This window comes from Tauraco erythrolophus, chromosome 20 (assembly GCF_009769465.1).
Source record: "Tauraco erythrolophus isolate bTauEry1 chromosome 20, bTauEry1.pri, whole genome shotgun sequence".
Lineage (NCBI taxonomy): Eukaryota > Metazoa > Chordata > Aves > Musophagiformes > Musophagidae > Tauraco > Tauraco erythrolophus.
Window position 1 is genome coordinate 1,153,887 of NC_141484.1, and position 25,642 is coordinate 1,179,528.

The 25,642-nt window shown below is 61.5% G+C and overlaps 1 protein-coding gene across 6 annotated transcripts in view; it reads left to right on the top strand.

The window, feature by feature from the left end:
• BAIAP2 (BAR/IMD domain containing adaptor protein 2) overlaps window positions 1-21,515 on the top strand; it is a 42,338-nt gene extending 20,823 nt beyond the window's left edge. For 2 of the 6 annotated variants that reach the window (XM_086623912.1, XM_086623914.1), the window contains exons 5-14: window positions 84-155; window positions 510-647; window positions 10,218-10,370; window positions 12,525-12,752; window positions 13,416-13,617; window positions 14,096-14,297; window positions 14,407-14,475; window positions 14,738-14,900; window positions 16,695-16,729; window positions 17,244-17,274. In XM_086623912.1, the coding sequence (XP_086480038.1) occupies window positions 84-155; window positions 510-647; window positions 10,218-10,370; window positions 12,525-12,752; window positions 13,416-13,617; window positions 14,096-14,297; window positions 14,407-14,475; window positions 14,738-14,900; window positions 16,695-16,729; window positions 17,244-17,274 (1,293 nt within the window). Of the gene's footprint in view, window positions 1-83; window positions 156-509; window positions 648-10,217; window positions 10,371-12,524; window positions 12,753-13,415; window positions 13,618-14,095; window positions 14,298-14,406; window positions 14,476-14,737; window positions 14,901-15,157; window positions 15,257-16,694; window positions 16,730-17,243; window positions 17,275-19,241; window positions 19,270-21,445 lie in introns of those variants that run through there. The other 4 variants (XM_086623911.1, XM_086623913.1, XM_086623915.1 and 1 more) reach the window with 4 other exon arrangements.
• Window positions 21,516-25,642: the final 4,127 nt, after the last annotated feature.

Consider the following 25,642-nt stretch of genomic DNA (forward strand, 5'->3'; position numbering starts at 1 on the left):
GCTGCTCTGTCCGTACAGCCACTCTGCCCGGGCAGCTTTGCCCACCCTCACCATGGACCCATGTTTTCTCTCTCTGCCCGCAGCTCAAGTCCTTCCACAACGAGCTCCTGACGCAGCTGGAGCAGAAGGTGGAGCTGGATTCCCGGTACCTGAGCGTGAGTGATGGCTTCGCACAGCCTGGCACTCCTGGTGTCAGCTTGGGTGCCTCTGGCTCCTGTTCCCACCGCCCACCCAGGCCTTGCTTGGGGGATGGTTGTGCCTGGGCACTGCTCGTGCCCCTGGGCACGGATGGGTCCCTGGGCATCACGCACATCACTGCACAGAACAGCGTTTTCCCCAGTGTCGCGCCGTTGCTGCCTGGTTCGCTCTCCGGGCCGTGGGGATCCCGCTTCTCCCAAAGGAAAAGGGGGGGGTGGGGGGGTCCTGCTTGCTTCTGCCCACCCCCAGCAGCAGGAGCCGCAGCCGAGGTTTGACTTCAGCTGCTCAGAGCTGTCTCCTGTTGCACCCAGGCTGCGCTGAAAAAATACCAGACGGAGCAAAGGAGCAAGGGGGACTCGCTCGACAAGTGCCAGGCGGAGCTGAAGAAACTCCGGAAGAAGAGCCAAGGCAGCAAAAACCCCCAGAAGTACTCGGACAAGGAGCTGCAGGTAGGACCTCGGTGGGGGGCAACGAGTGTCGGGTCCTCGTGCCTGGGGGGGGACGCCGGGTGGCACGTGCTCGGGGTGGCCCGGCTCCGGCAGGCGTTAGGAACAGGGACTCGCTGTTTTCTCTGGAGGATGGGGTGGGAGGTGTGGATTGGGAGGGGGTGGCAGCCCATGATGGGAGTGCGTTGGTCTCGTGGCCGCCCCAGAGGAGGATGGTGCAGGGGGGGCTGTGAGCTCCGCCAACGGCAGATGTGCCAGGCGGTGACTAACCTGGCTCCATCATCTGTTCCTGGTGCTGATTTTTTTCCTTTTCTTAATGAATGAACCCAAGATCATCATTAATTTCTGTTGTGCCCAATCCATCTTCCTCTGGATGGTGTTTTGCTTAAATATTTTCTGCTCCTGCTGCCGGGGCGCCCCTTCCCCCAGCTCGCCGGGGCGGCGGCGTGGGCCGGAGGCGGCTGCGGTGAATCACCGCGGTGTGATCGCAGTGTGGGCTCGCTCGCCGACCACGCGCCGTTTGCTAATCGGTCCTGGTGGCGCGGGGCTGGGGTCCCTCATGGCACATGCCTGGGTGATTTGTGCTGCGGGGTGGGCACGTTTCGGGGGTCGAAGCATTGGGGATCCCTGCGGGGAGGGAGTTGGGGTCAGCATCTCACTGAAGAGCATCCCGGCACATCGTGGCCAGTGCTGGTGGCGCTGGAGCTGAGCCGGGAGCGGGATGCGCCGAGGGGCTGCGGCACTCCGGTTGCTGCTGCGTTGGCAGCGGGAGTTCGTGTCTTCCAAAGGCTGCGACCTCCGGTTCGAGCTTCGCCCGGAGCGCGGCTGAACGTGGCGAACGTTAACGAGTAATTGATGCACCACCCTGCCAACCTGCTGCGGCCAAAGGTGCGGGTGCTGCTGCGTGAGTGAAGGGCACCGAACCACTGCAGCACGAGTCGTACCTTGGGAAGGGGAAGATGGACCTTGAAGCCAGAAATGACCTGGTCCTGTAGCCAAGGCAGGAGAACAGGCGTCACGTTGCGACCGGAATCTGTGACTTTGGATGCCACGAGCCGGTAACGTGTCAGAACGGTCCGTGTCTGCTGAGGGGGATGGAGGCGTCGGTGGCACCTCACTCGCCGGGGCTGCGTGCAGGGTGGCAGCTGAAGCAGTCAGCAGATCGTTACCGTGAAGGCTGTGCTGGGGAAGTGACATTTCATTGCACTAAAATTTGGGGGATCAGTCATTGTCTCGGTGGCATGGATCAGAATAAGCACTGAAGGAGAACAATGTGCTCGGCCGCCGCCGTGCAGGGGTCCCCATCCCACGCCTGGAGTTCGGAGGAAGAGAGAATCCATCCCTGTGATTGGCTTTCTGTAGTGGGGAGAGGAGCGATGGTTTGATCCCCCTCTGCGACGTGGCGGGGACGGGGTAGTCCTGTAGAAACAGGATCAGGCTCCCGTCCGCTTAATCCTGCAGCAGTAAGTATTTAGGAAGCGCTTATCTCCGAAAAAGCCTTATGGTGGCTTTTGAGCTTAAAGAGCTATGAGCCTGCTCAGCCCCCCGCCCCCCCATCCAAATACAAAGTTAAATTGCTGAATTCAGCCAAAAGGGTGATTTTTATTTTTTTTTTCCCCTTCTGTTCTCTGCTGACTGCGATGCTGGTGGTTCCTTTCAACAGAAAAAGAGTATTTTGGGCCACCCTTGATGCTGTTATTGCTCCTTTTGCCTGGGTAGCAGAGAGAAGGGGGGTCGCTGCAAGGGGGGGTTCCAGCCTCGAGGTGTGTGTGTGTCGGTACCAGCTGGAGGAAGGGAGCCTGGTGTGGGCTTGGTGGACCAGGAGCATCTTCAGAGCTGCTGGTGTCACACTGTGGGGCTTTGCTCCACAAAAGTCTTTCCCAACTGGTCTAAAACACTGTTCTGCGTGCAGTTCAGTTTGTTTAGCTGCCCCAGAGCCCTCCCCCGTGATGGCTGGTAAAACCCCCCGTGGGGCTCCAGGGAGGCTGCTGGAGGCACCCTGTGATGGTTGCGGGGTGCTGAAGGGTTCCTCAGGCTGGTGTCTGGGGACCACAGAGTGACAGGACAACAGGCGGCTGGAGCTGCTCCATGGGCTGTTGCAGATGACTGGTCTCATAGTGGGAGAAGCTGCTGTTGATGGAAACAGCCTGGTAGCTCCATCAGGACATGTGCTGGAGGCTGCTGCCAAGCGCGTGGTGAGGGCTGAGCCAGGGCTGTCCGAGTCCCACCTCGTGTGGCACCGCCTGGTGCTGCTTCGTGGAGTTTAACGGACGAGGACGGGCGGCGCAGGACTGAAGTGGCCGAGGGTTTGAAGCACCGTGGGGTTTGCAGTAGGCACCTCATGTAGCTGAAGAGCAGCTGGAAGTGCAGTGAGTGCAGTGGCTTTCCACCTCCAAAGCTTTGTCACGGTCAAGAGAGACGCTGTGGGTTGTTACTGCTGAGCGTGGCCATAAGGCCGCGCTTTTTATTCCCTGTGGATCAGTCCAGAGCTTTTGTTACACAGGGGGAAGGAGCGCTGCGACAGCCAACTGCCTCCAGTGTCTCATCTTAGGTGGTTACTGGGACTGTTTTTCGATCTGTGTTGAAAACCCGGAGAATAAACCAATTCCATTCACTTCACGTCTCTTACGAAGAAGAATGAGAACAATATTAAGATGAAACAATCGCCGAGGAAGCAAACCCGCGGTAATTCCATTAAGCACCGGTTACGATCCAGCTGTGAAGTCAAGGTCGTGGGGGGGGTAGGACCTCGACTGAATCAGCAGCTCAACAACGAAGTTACGTTGGTTCAAACTATTTATCAAACCGTGTTAGTGCCGCGAGCAGTCGGGTTCCCACGAAGCTGAGTGCAATTCCTCCTAAATAGCGGCGAAAGGCTGCGCCTGACCCGGGCCAGCGGGGTTTTGGCACGGCCGTGCCGGCGAGCAGCCGCGCCGGTGAGTCCGGAAGGGCAGGGGGAGACCCTGCCCTTCCCACCCCTGTGAAAGTGGGGGCTCAGCTCCTGCCCGGATGTGCCCGCTGCTCCCTACACCGGCTCCCGGCGGGTATTTTACGCATTAAATACCACTGTGCCAAATAACCGGGGTGGGGGGTGAGTGGTTTATCAACTTTTGTAATTGAAACCTCATTTTGATATTCCCATCAGGAGAAATAATTTTAGGTAGAGGTCAAGAAGCTCCAACTGAGGAGTTTGCACAAACCAGGTTACAAGGGCTTATGTAAAAGTCAAATAGGGAAGAATTATGTAAAAGCTGAGCGGCTCCAGGTGACTCTCTCCAGGTTTTACCGTGCCGGGAGCTGGGTTGGGATGTGCCCCAACCCAGCGAACATGGGCAGTGGTTGCAGGGAGGGCGAGAGCGTGGGAAATGCCAGGTCTAGGGTGGGCTGCCATGGTTGTGGGCAGCATCAGAGTGTCCTTCTTGCCACGGGGGCTGGGCGGGATCCCCACCTGGGAGGTACCAACCGGAGTGTTTGCGTACTGCAGCGGCATTACCCACTCGTGTCCTGGGACCTTATCGGGGAGCTCATCCCTCGTGGTCCTTTGTGCCTCTGTTTACTCTGTCATCAGCTGTGAGCTCGTGTGCTGGCACCGTTGGCCCCGAGCGTCTGGGGAGGCTTTGGGTGTTGGTGGGGGCTTCGAGGCACCGCAGCCTCGTCCCTCCAGACACGGTGCTGCAAGAGCCAGGTGCCGGAGCAGCTTTTCCAGACTCTGTGGTCCGTGAGTCCTTACCCGAGAGCAGGGCAGTCTGTCTCCTCCGTGCAGCAGCCGTGGCCACGGTGGGTTTGCTGAGCCGCTGCGGTGGGCTGGCAGCGCCCCTGCCGCCTCGACTGAGCCGCGGGCTCTGGCGCAGCACGGGGCTTCCTGAAACCGGCTCTGCAAAGCCGTAAGCAGCTGCTCCAGATACACAAAATGAAGCTTAAAGTGCTTTTCCTCTGGGCTGAGATGCCTCCAATGGCTCTGCTGGAAGCTGGGCTACCAGTTCCCAGGTTGATGCCGTGTCTGATGAGCATTTTGGTACAAACCTTGTGCACCGAGCTGTTGATCCAGGGTCTCCCCGTATCGAGGGAATGTTTTAAGCAGCTGATTGTGACCCCCCCCACGCTGCAGCTGGAGGAAGTGCTCAGCTGCTGTTCTGCTCTCTGTAAATTTTATGTCGCATCGTGTGCGTGTGTGTTGGATGGTGCTTCACAGGAACGTGGAAGGATGAGGCCGATGTCCCGATGAACAGATGTGAGATGCGCAATAACGAGGGGAGACAGCCCTTCTCGGGGGGAATGGGGGGCCGCCGTCCTTGGAGCGGGGCAGCTGCTGGGGCTGTGCTCGGCACGTTTTCACCTTTGATAACTGTCAGTGTGTCTCTGCTTGCTGAGGAGGGGGTTTCTGGGGGGTAAGGGGGAGTGTAACGCCTCTTGCTTTGGAAGAGGTTTGCCGGCTCGGTACAGCAACAGAGCCGCTCGTGGTGACGGGAACCCGTCGTGGCCCTGGTGCACGACTGAGCCACGGGATGGGAAGGATGGCATCGCCGAGGGGGGGTTGGCTGTGGGGTGATGGAGCTGGGGTGGGAGGAGGCTGGTGGGTGGCACAGAGAGTACCAGTGCTGAAAGACCTTCCTTGGCTGGAGATGTCAGTGCTTGTTCAGGGCTGGGAGAGTTTGCCTTCTCCCCAGGGACAGTGCTGGGTTTCGTGGTGCCCATGGGCATTGACAGGTGTGGGGGTCCGGTGGCTCCGCAGGGTCCTCTTGTCCTTGCAAAAGGCAGTGAAATGTGTCTTGTCTCCCTCGGTGACCCGTGTGTGGGCCTTCTCTGCTGCGGGAGAGGGTTTGGTTTGTTGCTGTATTTGCCTCATCCCAGGAGTGCTTGGGTCACCCCAGGCTCATGGCCGAGCTCCATCCTGGACGTGCTCTGCTGGGAAGAGCTGCTGCCATCTCAGGATTCCCATACGGCATCACTCTGTCCGGCTAAACGAGCCGACCCACCTCCCTCCCCATCCGTCACCCACGTGGGCAATGGTGGAGGTGGCTGGCGGGGACGGTGACTCCCCCGAGGCTGCTCCAGGGTCCACCGGCTTCCACACAAGGACCAAATTCTGGGAATGAGGAAAAGCTCCCTGTGGCCTCAGGAGGCAGCAGGACTGAGGGTCCCTGGGCTGCCGCTTTTCCTCCATCTGACTCTGTGCTGCGGTGGGGTTTCAGCTGGTTTTGCTTGAGACTGTTCATCACCTTGGTTGCTCTTCCTTTGTTAACCAGCCAAACTTCTTCCTTATTTTATCCCATTGCTTTCTAATTATTCTCCCTTGTGGTTCCCTAAATAAACCCTCCCTTCTCTTGGTGTTTACTGCTTCCAGGTGTTTCAACCTGCCACCTTCCTGCTCTGAGTCCTCTCCCTCCTGCTTTCTTTCCTGTTTTCCCCACAGCTTTGTGCCATGGATCCTGACCTGTCCCTCCCTGGGATGAGAGCCAGGGTTTGGCGTTTGGAGGCACGGTCCCCTCCTGGCTCTGTGTCTCTCCCAGTGCCATCTGGGAACATGCCCGCCGCGTGCTGCCCTGTGCTGTTACTGGCTTTCTGGTCTCAGAACACAGAGTGGCTGTGCCCAGCGCGGTCCTGAGCCCTCGGAGGCAGCTGTGCCAGCTCCTGCCGCTCTCCGTTCCCTCTTGTCCCTGTGGCTGCTCTGTCGCTCCGCAGTCGCCGATAAAGATCTGTAATGCCAATTTCTGCAGTCGTGCTCAATGTGTTAGCGCTGCCCTCGGCTCATTCCGAACTGTTCTGCACGTTCCCGGCTCGGAAGGAGCAGTTTGAGCTCATGCTGCTCCAGCGAGGCGCCGCGGTCATTAAAGGCTCGGCTGATGCTGCTGTAACCACCGCGATGGCAGCGGGCGCTTGAAAAGAACTCGGGTCTTGACATTTCTTGGATGTTTTTCACCTCTGCACACCTCTGGCTGTTGGCTTTTGAGTGGCGCTGGGGAGGTGATGTTCATGCCGGCGGCAGGGCCGTTGCGTGCCGGGGCTTTCCTGGGCTGGGGGCGACGGCGACTGTCTGAGCCGGCGACTTTGCAGCATCTTGTTTCCTCTTTTACATTTTCTTATTCCTAATTAACTGTCGGACCCGTTGGGGTAACGTGGTCTGGCGTACGGAGGTTGCCCAGCGTCGGCTGAACCCAGTGTGGCCGAGCTCTGCTCCAGCATCACCTGTCTCTCCCCAGCATCGGCCGGCCAGGAGGGCTTGAACCGGCGGGTCCGTGGCTGAGCCACCGCCGCCCGCGCAGCCGCGGCTCCCCCTCCCCGGCCGGGCAGGACCCCTCGCTCCGGCGCTCCTGCCCCCGAGCCGCGGCAGCATCTCCAACCAAAGCCTTACCGGCTGCGCCGCCGCCTCGTGCTGACATTGCTAATTAGGTCAGCGGCTCCCGGTGCCTTGGAAGTGGATGTGTTCAGGAGCTGGGGGGGGGGGGAGACGGGGGAGTTATTTGAGGCCTCTCCAACCTAGAAACCCAGAAAAGGTTTCTGGAGCTGTTGGGAGGCTCTGGCACATGCTCCGACTTTCGGCACAGCCGTGACCACCATGAGCAGTGCCCTGGCCAGCTCCCTGCCCCCTCAGGTGCTCAGCTCACAAATGGGGTTCGTTTATTTTTCCCCCTTTAAACTGGGGGTTTTATTTAGATGACGCTCAGAATCTGGATCTGACAGCCTAAATCCAGGGCTGGATTTAAGGCGCATCACTCGAGTGGTACGTGTGTGTCGAGGAGGTCCTGGAGGCACCTTCCCCTGGCCCTGACGCCGGCTGTCAGGTCGTGGCAAGCTGAGAAACGTGCCCGGCTGGGGTTCAAAATGCGGGATGGCTGCAGGATTCCCCTCCATCCCCACGGGAAAGGAGACGTGGGCAGCAGCCGTGAGCCCGGACGGGCACCTGGGCACAGGCGAAGCACCGCGTGCCGGTGAGAGACGGTGCTTCTTGACGTGCAGTGGGGAGACCTCACGTCGTGCTTTACCTGGTACTCTTCTTCCTGTGCATCCGGCACGTTTAACGAGGGTTTTATTTAAATTGCCTTTCCGTGCGTTATTCGAAAGCCCGTTGTCATTTTGAGCAAATCCAAAACGGGAACTGTCTGCTGAACAAGAAGCGCTCTCGCCATTTTGTAATGTCATAACGTGTCAAAATCGAGGCTCGGGGTAAATCAACGGCACATCAGGCGTATTTGCATAAAGTACATAAAGTGCTGAGAACACCAAATTTCGAGGACAGGCTCTCCGCGCCAGCCGGCGTGTTCTGACCGGCTGCAGCCGTGAAGACGAGCCCGTCGTTAGCAGAATAATTAAAGGTGTACTTGTGGAACAGGGCTGGCATCAGGGATGTAAATAAGGCTTGAACTCGATGTTTAAGTCGTGATTAAAACTGAAATCCTGGCACTGCCTGGGTAGAGGAAGCGCTGCCCCGCGCTGCGGTGTCGGAGCTGGGGCTGGCACTGCCCACCCGGGGCACAGCGGCGGTTGTGTGGGGAAAGGTGAGTTGCGGTGGGATGGTCCGTGTGCCAGGGGTGGGCTCGTTCCACTCCTCGCCTTCTCCTCCTCCGTGGCCCAGTTGGTAAATTCAGCAGGATGAGTTTCGGGTGGGGGGCTCTGTGCTCGCTGCTGCTGTCGTGGCTGTGTTTCCTTCCAGAAATGGGGCTCTGCCGGAGGGGGAGCAGCATCCCGCCACTTCCCTCGGGAGAGAAGGGAAGGAAGTTTTGTAGGGAGGCATGCAAGGCCAGTGGGGCTCAGCCTGGGCACAGCCAGGCTGTGGCGGAGGGATCGGGGCACTGGAGCCAGGGGCTCTCCGAGCTGGAGCTGAGGCACCCTTCCCTCCCAGTTCCCGTCACCGCTGCCAGGTTGACACCTCTGGGCTCTGTCCCTCTGCTGTACCCGGGGCTGATGGTACCTGGGAGGAGGTGGTACGCTTGGCGATGCCTCTGCCCTGAGCCCGCTCCCACCCACCATCCCCGCTGGCATGTGCCTGGGGCCACTGCCACCTCTGCACTGTGCTGGCCTTGGCACCTCTGTGCCTGCTGCTGGCACAGCCCGGCTGCCTGCCGGCTCTCCCAGTGCCCTCTATCCCCACCAGCCCCCGTTGGGCTCAGCTCTCCCCACAGGGGGTGATGGAAATACCTCCGTTATTTCTGCTTCTGCACCCTGTGGCGTCAGCTCAGGTCCCTTCATTTGTTTCTGTTCCTGAACATGGGTGTTTGTGCGGGATTTTCTTGTTTGGGGGAAAAAATACTCCTTGAAACAGGGTCATAGAATCACGGAATGGTTTGGGTTGGAAGGGACCTCAAAGATCATCCAGTTCCAACCCCCCTGCCATGGGCTGGGACACCCTCCACCGCACCAGGTTGCCCAAAGCCCCATCCAACCTGACTTTGAACACTTCCAGGGATGGGGCAGCCACAGCTTCTCTGGGCAACCTGTGCCAGTGCCTCACCACCCTCGGAGGGAAGAATTTCTTCCTTCTGTCTAATGGAAATCTCTCCTCTTTTGGTTTAAAGCCATTGCCCCGTGTCCTGTCACTCCACACCCATGTCCAAAGCCCCTCTCCAGCTTTCTTGCCGGGTCTTTAGTTGCAGAGTGGGTTTTTACCCATTTCTCACTTTCCTGCACCCGCGTTGGTGCCTGTGAGGAGACCCCACACCCGCGGGGTCTGCCTCTCCGCAGGGAGGGGATCTCGGAGCAGGGGGGCAGCGGTGGGAGCTCCGGCTCTGCCGTGGGCCCCCTTTGAAGTCTGGGATGTCGCTTCGTCCCGCTGCGTTGTCGAGGTTGGTTCCATTTTGTGTGTCTGCTCATACATATTGTAGCACGCTAAAAATAACCGTTGAACGTGAAGAAAGAAGTAAAGCTGCTTTGGGCCCTGAAATTTCCGGTCTAATTCCCTTCTTGGGAAAGCTTGGATTTTCTGAAACAGGTTCTGTGCGGCTGGTTGTGGTTTTGGGGGGGTCCTGCAGCTGCCCCGGGGAAGCGCCGGTGCCACGAGGTGCGGCAGGGCAGGAGAGATGCTCCCTTCGAGGGCCGGTGCCCGCTGTCCCTGTGCCACAGTGAGGGTGGGAGCTCTGTGCAGGAACCTGGGACCATCCCGAGGGAGGAGAAGGTTCAGCTGGGGCTGGGTTCTGCGGCGGTTTGGGTGCTGAGGTGGCGAGGGCGAGCAGGGGGCTACAGGGGGCCGTTGCTGGCCCCAGGTGGTCGGAGCAGCCTCCGCCACTGGCACGGTTGCCGTGGCACGGCTCGGGTGCCCGTTTGGTGAGAGGGCGGCTGCACGCGGTACAGCTCGTCCCGCCGCCCGCGCGGCTCCTGGCCCACGCGCTGAGTCAGCGCCTCTGCGTGGGGGGGGGGGGGCTGCGATGAGTAAAGGCGGGTTGGAGGGGCCATGTGGGCACGTGTGTGCGTGTCCTGTGCCAGGGGGGCTCCCTGCAGGCACTGTGTCCACCGCCCCCCCCACCAGCTGCACCGCTGACCCCTCTCTGGAGGATGCCGCATCCCTGTGCATGGAGGGGGTGGCACTTGGAGGGTGAAGGGGCACGGGCAGCCACCTCTCTGCTCTTCTTCCCGTTCCAGTACATCGAAGCCATCAGCAACAAGCAAGGCGAGCTGGAAAACTACGTCTCCGATGGCTATAAGACGGCTCTCACGGAAGAGAGGAGACGGTTCTGCTTCCTGGTAGAGAAGCAGTGCGCCGTAGCGAAGAGCGCGATCACCTACCATGCCAAGGTGAGTCAGAGCCACCGGTGTGCCGCCGTGCTCCCGCGGCCGCTGGGTTGTCGGTCCCAGCTGCCCCGTCACCCAGCGGATGCTCCTGCCAAGAGCTGCTGCCCGTAGAGTGGCTGATGTCCTGAAAGCCACGACGGGTGCAGCCCCTGCAGCTTGGGGAGTGCAGGAATAACCCACAGACGTGGTGCCCTGGGGCGATGCGGTGCCCTGGGGGGTCACATGTGCCGCCGGCCTGTGCCAGAGCCGTGCTGCACCCTGAGCTGCCCTTCCTCTGGCGAGGGGCACGTCCCCCATGGGTGCTGCTCTGCATTTCAAAGCAGCTTCTGGCTGCACGAGGTAGATGAGACCAACTGTGGTTTGCTCGAGTGCCAGCGTGGCGGTGCCAATGGTGGAGCCCGGCAGCGTGCCCTGCCGTCTGGCTCACCCAGGCGGTGCGGGCCCCTCCGTGGTGCGGCTTCACCTGTGCCGGAAAGCTGGCAGGGGCTGGATGGGGCTGAGCTCACCCCTCCTGCGTGTCGTGGTCACCGAGGGTGGGGGCTCTGCCCTGGCATGGGCTGGTCGTGTTCCTTGGGCATCAGCTCGTGGTTTGCAAAAGCAGAAGAAAGGCAAAGCAGCGACGTTCCTGCTCGGAGCCTGGTTTTAGCAAAGATGGGGATTAAACCAGAGATTAAACTGCTGCTCCAAACTCCCTCTCGCCTGCTCCCGGGCAGCCCATGTGTCCTGGAGGAGGCTGGAGCCACTCCCCGCTGGCATCCATCCGGACGAGGGCTGGGCACACCGGCACTGCTCCCGCAGCCTCGTGCTCCCGTTGTGGTTGTTCCCCACCGCCACCCCCCGTCGCTCCCAGCACCCATCTGTCACCACCGTGCTTGGCACACCAGGGAGCAGGAGAAGGAGTTTGGATTAGTCAGCGCTGCCCTCGCCCTGCGCCGCGGGCTGGATCGGTGCTCCGCGTGTGCGAACCCCTCCCCTAGTTCAGGAGGGAGAAATTCCCCCCCGGGGACGGCGGCTCGGCTCGGCGGGCATGAGGGTGCTGGCACTTGCAGCCCGACCGTGGCACATGCAAGCGAAGGGTGGTTTTGCACGAGGAGCTCTGCAGGTGGCTGTTCTAGAGCGGGGTGGGCGTACGTGCGGCGTGGGCACCCAGCCTGGCAGCCGCCATGGGCCTCGCCGGCTAAAAACGCCATCTGGCTGCTGCCCGTGGCTCTCGGTGGGTGCTGGCGGTGGCAGCCTGGGTGGTGAGGCTGTGCCTTGGCTGGAGCCGGTGGCCAACGGTGGGGAAACGTTCTGGGACTTCGAAGTTGGCTTTAAGAGGGGTTTTGATACGTGGGGACCAAGTCATCTTCAGGTGAGACGGCTGCGAAGCCGTGCAGAGGCATCGGGTCACCCGCTGCTGCCCGGCTCTGCCGTGGCATGAGCTGGTGGGTAAGCTAGCCGTCACGCTTACCAGAGCCGCTCCTCGTCACGCCGTGTTTCCTGGGGAGGTGGCTGGGGGTCTGTGGGGTGCGTGGCTGAGGAAGGACCCCAGTGTGGTCTGGGGCACCTTCCCTGGAGAGCCTTGTGCCAGGATGCCATGGACGCATCAGCTGGATACGGGCAAGTTTAGCTCCATCGTTTGGGGTTTTTCCCCTTGTTTGGCAGCGCGGTGGTGGCTGGCTGCCGGTCCTGCCCGCGGGCGGTGGGGTTTGGCACAGGGCAGCGGGGCTGGAGGCTGCCGGGGCTGAGCAGCCCTGAACAAGCAGCTCATCCCTCGGGACCTGGACGGGCCGTGCGCTGTGTCCCGTGGCTGAGCCCTTGGTCAGGTTTTGTCACTTCGCTCGGTCGAGCAGTGCCATTCACCGAGGAGCCCAGCACCCTGCCTGGCACCCTACGACCCCACTGCCCCTGGAGCTGCCCCACACGGGGATCTCGGATGAGCTGGGGAGGTGAATTGCCTTTTCCTTCCCTCCTTTCCATTTTTCGTGACGCCTTCCTGGCTCAGCCGCTGTCAGAACCTGGAAGCGGTAAGTCCCTGTCTTTTATCCTGCCGGTGCACAGAGGAGTCGATGGATCTTCCAGCCAGGATCAGGCCAGCACCGGATCCACGGAGGGGTGCAGGGCCGGGTGGTTCTTCCGCACCCCTGTGCCCTCACGCCTCGTTTCTCGCTGTTGCAGGGGAAGGAGATGCTGACGCAGAAGCTGCCGCTGTGGCAGCAGTCCTGCTCGGATCCCAACAAGATCCCGGACCGCGCCATCCAGCTGATGCAGCAAATGGCTGCCAGCAGCAATGGCACCATTATGCCCAGTCCTCTGTCTACATCCAAATCCAACCTCATCATCTCTGACCCCATCCCTGGTGCCAAACCTCTCCCTGTCCCCCCGGAGCTGGCACCTTTTGTAGGAGTAAGTATCTCCGTGGTGGAAGTTGTCGTGCCCTTCTGAGCAAAGCTGGAGGGATGAGCCCGGGCCAGTGTCACCGTTGTCCTCAGCAAGTTGCCTTTTGATGGACCATCACTGAGGGTTGGGCAGCTTCGGGCACCGCCGCCCTGGGATGCGGGAAGGAGCACAGCATGGCTGATGTGGGGATGGGCAGCCTGTCCCATCCCGTCCCATCCTGCCTGGGTCGCTGAGCTCTGGAGGGGCAGGGGGCTGCAGGGGCTCCTGGGGAACCTGCGAGCTGGACTCATCCCGCCAGGCTGGTCCCGGAGCTGTGGGGCTGACCTGAGGTACCGCAGTAACTGGGAGAAGGTGCTTGGAGTGACCCGTGGGATGAAAGACCCTTCAGAAAGGGCTCTCCCCCCTGACGTGGGGCACGAGCTGAGCAGTAGAGCTCCGGAGGGGTTTATCGGGTGCAAGGCAGCTTGGAGCAGTAAAATACCATAGAGGTGACCCCCCCCCCGCTCCCCCCAGCACAGTTCATCTCGGGTGGGGACCTAAACCCAACAGCTGAAGCTCTGATCCGCCGTCAGCCGCCTTCCCTGGGGCCGCGTCCCGCCGCGGGGGCTGCGGTGCGATGCCCTAATGGAGACGTTCCCCGTCTTCCCCCCTCCTCTCCTCTCTCCGTAGCGCATGTCGGCGCAGGAGGCCATGCCGGTGGTGAATGGAGTCTCAGGCCCGGACAGTGACGGGTACAACCACTGGTCTGAGATGAAGCCAGCACAGCCCAAATCTTTATCTCCTCCCCAGCCTCAGAAGCAGCTGAGTGACTCTTACTCCAACACACTCCCAGTTCGCAAAAACGTGCCGCCGAAAAACAGCTACGCGTCAGGTGAGGCTCCATCCTCCGCTCCGGGGGGTGCCGGCAGTGCCGGTGGTAGCCGCGGTGCGTGGGACCGTCAGGGGTGCTGCTGGTGGCGGGGCAGCCACTGGCAGTGTCCCTCCAGCGTCAAGTGCCACTCGTGCCTCTGGACCTGGGGTTAGGAGACGAGCGGAGCCGGCGCTGCCGTGGGTTTTCGGTTGGGTGGGGTTTGTTCAGCCCACGGGCAGGATTTCCAGGAGGAAAACGGTGAGGAACGCGGCACAGGGATGCTGCTCCCTTTGCCGTGGCCGGTGGGCAATGCCGAGAGCGGTGACCTGATCCTGCCCGGGATCCCGCTCGATAAGGGGGAAGGTACGAGTCGGATGCTGAAGGCTTTGTTGGCAACTGGAGCAAAATAAGGGAGGTTGGGGACCTGTCCCCCCCTGTGCCTGTGTTTGGCCGTGGTGTCAAGGACTCGGGGCACTCGTTGGTCTCTGTCTCCCACCAGCCGAAAACAAGACGCTGCCACGCTCCAGCTCCATGGCCGCAGGGCTCGAGAGGAACGGCAGGACGAGGGTGCAGGCCATTTTCTCCCACGCTGCCGGAGATAACAGCACCCTCCTGAGCTTCAAGGAGGGGGACCTCATCACGCTGCTGGTGCCGGAGGCCAGGGACGGCTGGCATTACGGAGAGAGCGAGAAAACAAAAATGTGAGTGCCGTGGCCGTCCCCGCCAACCGCGGCACCACGGGCACAGCCTCCTCTGGGTGCCCCCTGAGTAAATGGGGGCTCGGCTTCATCCCCAGCCTTTGCCTTTCAGGAGAGGCTGGTTTCCTTTCTCCTACACGCGGGTCCTTGACAGCGATGGCAGCGAGCGGGTCCACACGAGGTAGGAGCGTCGCCCGGGTGGCGAGCCGGGCGCATCCCTGAGCCCCTCCCAGGGCAGGCTTGTGGGCTTGGGATGGGGATACCCAACTTCCCCCAGACACGATGGATGTCGTTGGGAAAAGCTCCCAGCAGGCAGGTGGTTGCTGGCTCAGGAGGGTCTTTGGCCATGGGGTGTCCCCCCCCAAGGGTGGACGGGCAACTTGAGGGTCTCAGCCCTGGGTGGGCTGGTGCTGACACCTCTGCTTTGGGTTCCCCCCACCCAGCCTGCAGCAAGGGAAGAGCAGCAGCACCGGGAACCTTCTGGACAAAGATGACATGACCATCCCACCGCCCGACTACGGCATGGCCTCCCAGGGCTTCCCGGGCCAGGGTGCCAACGCCTTCAAGCAGAGGCCGTACAGCGTGGCCGTGCCCGCCTTCTCCCAGGTGAGCCCGTGGGCAGCGGGGGCTTCTCCCGCTTCGAGGGGGTGGGATTGCTCATGAACGGGAGATGCTGGAGCCGGGTGCTGGGCGCTGCTGGAGCCCGGTGTGCGCTGACCCGGGTGTTCACAGCATCTCCATCCGTCCGGTGGTTCTGAAGCAGAAGGATGAAACGCGTTGACGGGCGTGCTCGGCCCTGGCACGGCGTGGAGCCCGCGGAGGTGGCAGAGGGCTGCTCTCCAACCTGTGTTCGTTGTTTGTAGGACTACCTAATGCCCTATGGTTGTGCAATTAAAGACTATGCCAGTGGCCTCTGCCAACCGCCCTCCGCTCACTACAAGCCTTACGCTAGGTCGACAGCTGTAAGTCCGAGCGCACGCAAGGTTTCCCTTGGGATTTACGGGCGTTTGGCCGTTTTTGCCTGCTGACCCGCGTGCTTCGCCTGGGACCCCAGCTCCTGCCGAGCATCCCTCCTGGGAGAGGGCTGGGGATGCAGGGAGGCGGCAGGAGAGGAGAGCGGTGGATAGTGGGGACCGGCCGGTTTGGCTTGCCCAGGCGAAACGGGCAGGGCACGGGGAGCAAACGGCACAAAACGGCTCCGTAAACCCCCAAAAGGACAACGCTTGCCGACTCCATGGGAGCCTCCCACCAGAAACCAGCTGTTCACAGGCAGCTGGAAGTGTTTTCTCTGGCACATGCCGATTCAAGCCGGTGGTGGTTCCTTGGGATCGCCGGGATGAGTGTGCAGGGTTAGGGCAGACCCCAGCCAGGGCTTCCCACCCCGGCGGTTGTCCAAAAGAAGCTCAGGACTTCTTGGATAACACATTGGGGAGGACGTGTGTGTGGATGACACCAGCTTAACCCAGGAGCTGCTGGTGTGGTGAGACTTCGCCGCCACAACAAGCATGGTGGGATGAGCCACACTGGCTTCCCCAGAGCGCTCAGCACACGGTGCCGGTTGAGGAGAGGATGAGGAGGGGGAGAGGCAGCCATACAGAACCCGACCCTTCAGCTGGGGGCTCTGGAGAGGTGGCAGCTCTGGCCGGGGTCTGGCCCTCTCTGCCAGGGATGGGACAAGTGCAGCCCCACTCCTTGCCGTTCACTGGGTTTCCCAGCAGAGTTTGCAGCTGGGTTTGGGGTTTTGTGATGAGGAGCGTTCCTGGGATGGTGGGAATGGGGGTCTCTGACCCCTGGTGCGTGGCCAGCTCCAAGACAAGTGGCTCCCGCTCCTTCCAGGACCGGTCCCATGTTCGGCATGGAGAGCAGAGCTGCTCCGTGGCTGTATCCCAGGACAGGTCCGAGCTCAGGGAGCGATGTCCTCCTAGCCCAGTCCCCATCTGCTCCTTGAACCAGCATAGTCCTTCCCCTCTGCAAGCGCCATTTGGTACCGGCTGAAGGAGAAAACGGTCCAAAACCCTGTGGGTTTCTGGTGGGAGTTGATACAGGCAAACACGTCTTTCCACGGAACATTTCACCAGTGTCTCAGACTCGTTCGATCCCTTTTCGAGTGTCTCACACCTCCAAAGTGTCTGGAGCTCCGTACCGCGGTGGGGCTGGGCATGCCAGGGCTCTCCTGGCTCTCGCTTTCCCTTGTTGTGCCAGATAAAGTCCCGCTCCGAGAGAGCGGTGCAGCTTTGCTCCCTGCTCTCTCAATCCCATTTAAGTCATCCCCATATCTCCCTGTCCTCTCCAAATGTATTGGCTCTGGGTCCCAATGCACTTTGGGCTGTTTGTGGCGCCTGAAGGGGCACAGCCTGCATCCCCCATCCCTCACCGTGCTTCCTCCCCTCCTCTCCGCAGGGTCTCGATGACTACGGGACGCGGTCCATCAGCAGGTAAGACCTCACCCCCCCACCGCGTTACCTGGAAGTGAGCAGTTGGTGCTGGCTCTGGGCGAAGCCGTGATGCTGTGTGCCCATGGGGGTCCCTGCGCGGGCTCCCGGCGGGCAGGCGGTGGCTGGGATGGGGGACGTGGTGCGGGTCTCGTCTGTGAGTGTGGAGGGACCCGGCGTCTCCTGGGGAGGGCAGGTCCCAGCGCCAGCCCGTGTCCCCGTGGGGGCTTGTGCTTCCCCGGAGAGAGTCGCGTGTCCCCGACCTCCTCTGGGCTCGCGCCCGGACAGCGAGGCCATGGAGAACACGCGCTCTCGGGGTCTTTCCCCGGCAGCTCCGCTGTCCCCGTTCCCTCTGCCATGGGGATAAACCCCAAACCCGCAGACGGGTGCCAGGCTGGGGTGGAGCTCGCGGCCGGGATGGTGGTGCGGTGCCGGGGAGCCAGGCTCCTGGGCACGGTGCTGCGGCGCACGCCAGCTGTCCCGGCCACTCTGGCATCTCCTGTGCTTTGTTCCGCAGCGGCAGCGGCAGTTTGGTATCGACGGTGTGAGGACACCCCGGCTAGCGGCCGCCCCTTGCTGCTTGGAAGAGCTTTCTGCTTCTTTCCCCCCTTGGTTTTGTTTTGGTTTGGTTTTTTTTCTTTTTCTTTCCCCCTCGTTTCTCTTTCTCTCCTTCTTTTGGATTTTAAACTCTTTGTGATCTTCAAGGAAACCATGGTGCTTCTCCCCTGCCCCGCATTCTCAGTGCCCTCCTTTCTGAAGCCTTTTCAGAGCAGGGGCTGCCGACGGGGCTGCGCTCGCTCCCCAGCAGCCGGGACACAGTTTGACACTTTTAGTGGGACGCAGTTTTTGTACTCCGGTGTGAATGCCCCCCGTGCACTCGCCCTCCCCGGGGGCCGCACGCAGCCACCCGGGACAAAACCCCCCAGACTGGAAAGCTGTGCATGGCCTCCGGTGTCCGTACTGTTACCGAGCATCCGGGCTGCCCGCGCCCGCGATGCCACTCCTGCAGGGACAGGGGGTGGGCAGCAGCCCCGTGTCCCCCCCCTCACCCTCATCCACTTCTGTCCCAACCGCCCACCGCAGCGGCTTTGGGAGAAGCGGATGGTGCAGGGCTCCCGCCGCGGGGAAGGGGCTGCTGCTGGGCGGGGGTCCCGCCAGCCGTGGGGCGCAGTCGGCAGCCCCCCTGGGAGGGTTACTCCTGGTTGTTTTATAAATATATATATATATATTTTTTGTAGCAAGGTATTGTTACCTCACCTTAGCGCTGGGGCTGGCGCGGAGCTGCCCGAGGATGCCCTCACAGCCCCGAACCGGGCGGGCTCGGCGGTGGCCGGGGGTCTCCCACCCCGCTGGGTTGGCACTCGGGGTCCCGCTCCCGCGGCCGTAGCCCCTCAGTGCCCGTGGCCGTCCCCACCGCAGAGCTGCACACGCTTTCTTTTTCCGATGTGATTTTTAAAACCTCCTCCATTGCCTGTTCCCTGGGACTGTGCTGGCAAGAGGCACACACACACGGACGAGTTTTTGTTTTATATTCTCACCTACGGGCATATTGTAACGAGACCCTCCTGCATCGATGTCCTGATTTTGCTAAAGATTTTTAACCCAGGATATTTCGTGCTGAATGACTGAACGTAGAGGGGGGGAAAAACAAAAAAACCCAACCCAGCCTAGCAAAGCCTGTATGGAGATTGTAAAGTGCTGAAAAACCTTTTTTTAAAAGCCAGAGAGAAACGTGCCCTGTACCGAGTTATTGTTTGAATAAAAGTTTTATTTATTGCATTGAGCTGGGCCTCGGTGTCTTTTTCGGCTGCCGTGCCTGTGCGCTGCCCGTCACCGCCCGCATCGCCCATTGCACGTTGCCATGCTTTTTTTTATTATTATTTCTTTTTTTTTCCCCTTTCCATCCCCCTGGCACTCGGCGGCCGTGGGTGAGCCCCGGGGCCGCCTGCCCGTGCTCAGCCCTCCGAGGCTTTAAACAGCTTTGCTGAGCAGGAGCAGCTAAAACTGTTTAAGGGCCGTGTCCCTCCGTCTGCGGCTCAAGGGGAGGAGGAGGATGATGATGATGATGATGCTGTGCTGCTCGCTGCATGCCGAGGCCATGGCTGTGCTTTCCTGGCTGGGCAGCGGTGGGAACGCGGCGGTGGCCGGGGCAGGGGGAAGGAAGCCGTCCCCTTCCCTTCCGCAGTGGTCCCCGCTGTGCCCGGCTTCTCCTCTCCGCAGGTGGCTCCCAGCGCCCAGGCTGGCCATGCCCTTCCTTCCCCTCCTCGCAGGGAGCCGGCGGGCAGCACCAGTGACTCCATAAACACCACTTTTCCTCCTTTTTTCTTCTTATTTTTTTCCTTCCCCTGCTTCCTCTGCCTGGAGGTGCTGCGTGCAGTGTGGCTGGTGGGCTCTTGCACCGGGGCGGCCGCCGGCTCGTAGCCCGGTTCCTCTCCTTAACCAACAGCTTCTGTTCCCATCCAAGGGTCGGAGCACGTCCGGCTGTCCTCCAACCTGCCTTCTCTTTCCCTTGCAGCCCCGATGTTGAAGTGGCCAGGTTTTGAGGTGCCCCTGCCCGTAGTTAGTAAGTTGACGGTATCGGGGGGCCAAGCCCTGGGTGCGCTGGCGCTGGGCAGTGGGTGACAGCCGCGGGGCTGCGTGGGGACGGTGCCACTGCTCTGCTTCCTCCCTCTGCACCCCTCCCTCGGTCACCGCTTGTCCCCGTCCCGGTGGCGGGAGCTCCCAGTGTGACCGCGCTGCATCTGCACGGCTCCTGGCACCGCCGCCGCGCCGGGCAGCTCGCTGCGGCCACGCTTCCCCTGGGGCTGCTGAGCTGCTCCTGCTGCTCCCACCGCTCCCCTGCTCCCTGTAACCACCTTGTTTGGTTGTAGGTCTCCAGTGCCCGCTGTCCCACCAGCGCCCAGTCGCGCTATTGCTGTCCCCAGCCCTTCCCAGGGGGCCGGAGAGCTGATCCACGCTAATGCCAAGTTTTTTTTGAGCAGCTTCTTTCGCTTGTAGCCTGGCCTGGGAACGTGTCTTGAGAGCCACCTTGTCCCGACCCCAGGGCAGGGTTGGAGGAGTTTCCCCGGGAGCGGAGACCCCCTTCACTGGCCTTGTGGAGCCCAGGAGAGCCCCTTCCCCGTTTCTCTCTGAGCCATGAGCTGGTTTTCCCGCGGCTCCTGGAGCTGCGGGCTCCCATCCCAACAGCTCTTCTCTGCCAGAACAAAAACAGTTAAATAATAACCCCCGGTGACTCATCAAAGCAACCTTTCCTCTCCCTCCAGTCCTGAGAATCTATTTTGGCATCCTGGGGGGGAAAGTGATCTGCATTAATTAGGTGGGAAATTAATTACCCTATTTTTAAGCGAAAGCCATTTATCTTTTGAGGAAAGCAAAGGTGCACTTGGAGAGGTGAGGGCTGGCAGGGACAAGGGCCTGGAGAGGCAGCACGTGCCCTTCCCGGGGGGCTGCAGGGACGGAGCCCCTTCCTCCTGCCCCATGGGAGGGGGCCGGGGACATCCTAAAGCTGCTCCAGTCCCAGTGGAGGTAACTGGTAACCACGGCTGCTCTTAACCCCACTGTCATGTTTGCCCTGCTAACGCTTTACCCACACCCATCTGTGCCCGGCCATGGCACCCGGTGTGCAGGGCTGTGCCAGTGCTGAGCAGGCACGCTGCTGTTGCCGAGAGGAGAGGGTCCGTGCAGCTCCCTGGGGAGGGCTGGGGGCTGCAGCTGGGCAGGGGCTGGCTGAGCAAGTGAGGCAGGGGGTGTGCGGGGTGGCAGGGGGCTGCAGGGGGGGCTCAGCGGCTGCCTTGGCCGCTGTGCTTGGTGCAGGTTTGGACCCGATGACTGCGGGCAGCTCAGGGTGGCTGAGCACTGCAGGCAGTACCCCCACAGCTGCCTGCACCCCCTGGAAGCTACCTCCTGCCAGGGGCAGATGGGGGAACCTCCTTGGGGCAGATGAGGGTGCTCCCCGTGTCGCAGCAGCCCTCGTCCCCCGCCCTGACGCCGTGCGTGCCGCTGGGGTGGCCGCAGGAAGCGCTGCCATAGCTGGTGAGCGCTGGCGGCAGTGGGACAGCGCTGGGGACACCCCGGGGGGGGGAAGCCCCACCGACCCTTCCTGTCCCCCTACTCTGTCTCTTGGATATTGAACTTCTTCGGTGGCCCCCCCGCCACCTGCACAGCACCCGCTGCACAGGGCTGCCCGCTCTGCTCTTGGCTGGGGTCCCCGGGGCGCGGGGAGCTGTAACCCCCTGCATCGGCACGGTGCGGAGCCGGCCGATCTTGGGGTGCTCCCACGCGTGGGAACAGCTCGAGCCCAGCCTGGGGGGGCTGGAGCAGCTTCTCCAGCCCCGGCCTCCCCTTGGCAGCCCCAGTGCACGTCTCTTACCTCCAGCACTGCTTTAGTGGAGAGGAGTGGGGGGCAGCTGCCCCCAAGGACTCTGCAGGGCAGAGCACCTCCAGCTTAACCCCTTCCCAAACGCTGCTGCTCCTGGAGGGGGTGCTGGGGACCGGGCTGGTGGCTCCGGGCTTGCCAACAGCCCCACATGGGCTTGGGCTCAGCCTCAGCCTCGAAGCGCGCCTGGCACAGCCCCTGTGCCCAGCGGAGCCGCCTCGGCTCTGTGGCAGAAGCTTTTTGGGGTCTCACTGGGTCACTGCTCGCTGTGCCAGCACCCCGTCCTCCCAGGGCCCGCTGCCGCCATCCCTCCTGCTAAACTCTGCCTTCCTCTTTCTCCGCAGAAACCCCTTTGCCAATGTCCAGCTGAAGCCAACAGTGACCAACGACCGCTCGGCTCCACTCCTCAGCTGATCGGGGCGCGCGGGCACCCGCCGTGCCACGTGGCACTCGCCGCCACCTCCTCGCCGCTGCATGTCCGGCTTTCCAGGACTTCGTTTGTAGGCAGAATTTATTTAATCCTGCTGCTTTGAAAGCCAAAGGCTAAAGCTAGTGCCCTACTTCTCTCTTCTCTAGACCCCACTCATTCCTCCCGGTGGCTGATGGTTCAGCTGCTGCCCCACAGCTCGTCCTTTGCCCGCGCAGAACTGGCGCGATGGCAGCATGCCCTGTAGCCGGGTTTGCTTCTTGGCTTAGCAGCAGCTCGATACAGTTGGGAAAACGGCCTCAGCTGGAAAACAGTTCTCCCGAGGCGAGCTGTGCTTCGGGCTCGTGCTGGATGGAGCAGCAATGGCAGAGGGGAGATGGTCCCCGTGCTCCCCCCTGCCCAGCCAGGAGGGACCCCTGGGACGGGCAGGACAGCCCGGATCCCCCGGGCAAGCCGAGGGGGTGGTGGGAGCCGTAGGCAGCTCCCAGGCTCCTGCGAGACCTTGGCCGCCCACCTCAGGCTGGGAGAAGGCAGGATGCCAGCGGTGGGGTGCCAGCACTGAACCCCCACGGGGACGGGGACAGCTCCGTGCCCAGAGCTCCGGCAGCGCCAGGTCTCTGTATATAGTAGGGTGTTACGGTACTGCTGTAAAATATAAGCTAGGAAAAAAAAAACAAAACAAAACAAAACAACCACTTTTGGAGGTGAGGGCTTGGTTTAAGCGTGCCTTGGGGTGCCCGGGGCTGCAGGGTGCCCGGCGGCTGGAGGGGTGCTCCCCTCAAACAGGCTCTCCCGTCCAGACATCTTGCTTGGCTGTTTGCTCTTCCTCTATTACTAGGGCTGCATGAGAGAGAGAGATATAAAGATAAAGATAAATATATACATATAGACACACACTCACTAAGCTTATTGCCGGGGTGTGCATCCCTGGTGAGCGGGTGCCCGGGCCATTGCCACAGCACCCTGAGCCAGGGTAGGGGGTCAGGTCCCTGCTCCAGGAACAGGGAGAAGAGGTTTTCCGAGCAGGCACCGTGTCTCCCATGGGCGAGCGGGTGTGTGCCAGGCAGGGGGGGGGAAGCACCCTCAGAGGTTTTTGCCTTTTCCGTTGTATTTAGTCATTTTTGCACTTTTGAACTGCTGGTGTGCCGCGGCCCGTTTGGTGGGTGCTTTGGTGGCCGCAGGGAGCCCCAGGCACGTGGGTCGCTGCCTGCGGTTTCCATGCAGGCTGGGCTCCGTCCCGCTCAGATGTGATGGCTCATCGCTGCCACGTCCCCTCCGATGCTTTTTTTGCAGGAAAGTGGCTTCTACTGCGCCCGCCCGGGCTCGGGGTGCAGGGCTGGGGGTCTCGGGTCGATGTGTGGCTTCTTCCTCTCCTGGGGCTGGAGCAGGTTGGTTGGGAGGGGGGGCAGACGGGACAGGGGCGAGGGGAAGGGCTCCTCTGGGGAATGGGGTGGCGGGTGGGAGAGGGCTGGGGGCTCCCAGCCCAGGGTGGGCTCGGCCACCAGACTGGCATTGTCTTCTTCCAGGCCCTTTCTGGGGGCTGCCACCCCCCCGGGACCCCCGGGGCAGCCGGCCCGGGCTCCAGCCCCCGGGGCTTCGCTGCACCTCCTGGCTTGGTGGCACCTGCAAGATGTAACCTGAAATAATTTTGTATGAGAAAAAGTAATTTATGAGCAATAAAATCCACCCCCATCCCTCCCACCCCCAGTGTTTTCCTTGGCCAGAGGCATCCACCTGCCCCCAGAGCGCCGGTGGGCTCCAGCTCGAGCAGCCCCGGGCTGGTGGGCACCGTGCGGGGCGAGAGCGGGCAGCTGCCCGTGTGCCGGGCAATGATCTGGGCAGCAAACAGCTTAAGATATTTTAAAAACTTTATTGTTGGCCCGATGATGTTTGACACACATGCTGGGAGCTGTATGGAAATCAGCACTGATAAAAAATACAGCAATTATGACCCGTATTGATAAAATAGACAATGTAATAATAGCCTTTCTATTTAAAAAAAAAAAATAATAAATCTCCAAGACACAGCTCTGTCCTCCTGCTGCCATCCAGAGGCAGTGACCTGCGGCGCCATAGACCAAACCCGGGCTGCTGGGGGGGGCACGAGGGTTGGGGGGTGTCACGACCAGCATCCCACCACCCTGGGTGTGAGGGGGGAGCGAGGGGTGCCTGGGGAGGGGATCGAGTAACCCCCCACACCCACACTGCAGGCAGAGTGGGTGCTGCAGGAAGGGACCCCCCCACCCCTTCTCCACTCCTGCACCCCACTGCCACGGATGGGTGCTGTGCCCTGTGGCAGCGGCCAGCACAGGGTGACGGACCCCCCCCCGACCCCAGCTGCAAAGCATTTGGCAAAGAGCCTGTAAGAGCAGCGCTGGGGCTGGGGTGGGGGTGGGGGTGGGGGGTGAGGGGGGGGTTACAGGCCAGGTTGGAGCTTAAATAAAACACTTAAATAAAGCAGCAGTTGCCACCGGTGATGCCAACTGGCTGCTGCAGAAGCATCCAGTGGCAAGGGGGGGGTACGGGGCAGGCACAGCCGCCCTGGGTTTTGGGGGTGAAGCTGGGGACCCCCCGGGGCCCTGGCTGTCCCCTGGCGGGGGGGGGGGGGAGGGGGGGGGGGGGTTGGCCACAGTCCCCTCACCCCCCACAACAGCCTTTGGGCTGCCGGGAGGGTCCCGGCTGGGGAACGCAGCTCCAGGCTGAGGATCGTGAGGGTGGGCATGAAGATGCCCACCCATGACCAGCACCAGGCTGGGCCTCGAGTGCGGTGCCAGAGCTGTGCCAAGCCAGCGACGTGTGGCACCGTGCCCCGGCGTGGAGCAGAGCCCCCCCCAGGCAGCAGCCCGACCCGCACGGGTGCATGTCCATGCACATGTCTCCGTGCACAAGCACGTGTGCCCTCACCCCACGTGCGCAGGGCGGCAGGACACGGGGCTCGGGGCGAGGGGCAGGGGCAAGGGGGGGCATTTCTCACCTCAGGGTTTGGTCTATAGACCCCAAAGGAACCAGCCCTGATTTCAAGGTTTCGCTCAGCTCCGCTTACTTCCATTTCCTTCTGGAAGCTGGAATTGCACAATTATCCTAAGCCTCAAATGAATTAAAAAAAAAAAAAAGAAAAAAAGAAACAAACAAGAAAACAAAATGGAACGAAGAACCACGTGTGCCCCCCACCCCACCCCCCGCCTCGTTACGTCTCTTTGGCAGCAATAACTTAAAATCGCATCAATGTGGGTTCAGTCGACGGCAAGTTTTGTTTTTAGGATGGTTTTGTGTTTGTTTTTTTTTTTTATCCTTTTCTTTAAATACAAAAATAGTCAGGTCGGTGGGTCCTTGGCGGGGGGGGGGGGGCCACCACACGCTGGGGGCAGCCAGGACCCCCCCACCCCTGCCAGCCCTCCGGTGCCGCTCCGTGCCGCAGCGGGGCAGGGGTCCCACCAGCCCTTGGGGTCCCTCGCGGGGCTGGGACTGCTCCCCAAAAAGCAAGGGGGGAGGGGAGCTCCCCAGCCCCTTGAGCCCCCCCCCACCAGGCTGTGCTGCCCACCCAGGCGCGGGGGCACAAGAGCCGGCGGCAGCCTTGGCGCGGGGAGCGGGTGCACTCAGGGCGATGCCGTGGGGCAGCCAAGCTGCCGCGAGGTGCGAGGCCAAGCACATGGCATGGGGGGGGTTGGGGGGACATGGCACGGGGGGGGGGGGTGCAGAGACAAACGCCGCCTCGGGGAGCACAGGCGGGCAAGAAGCCAAGGGGGGGACTTCACTGGGGGGGGGGGGGGAGACACTCCGCAAATGTTAGCAAGGTCAGGGCACTACCCTTTAAATGCTCTAATTTATATATATATATATGTCTATATATATATATATGTGTCTATTTATACGTGCACACGCACCTGCACACGCACACGCACCCGCACACGCACGGCCGTCACCCACCGCCTGGCCCCGGGCCCCACTGGCCCCGTCCCCACTCGCAGCAGCAAACGAGCTCCTTCTTCCGATAAAATCTGCCTAAAAAATCCAGAGCGCAGTCTGGGAGCCCACGGCCGGACCCCGCTGCCCCATGCCGGTGCCGGTGCCAGTGCCGGTGCCGGGGCGATGCCCGGCCGGCATCCCGGCTGCC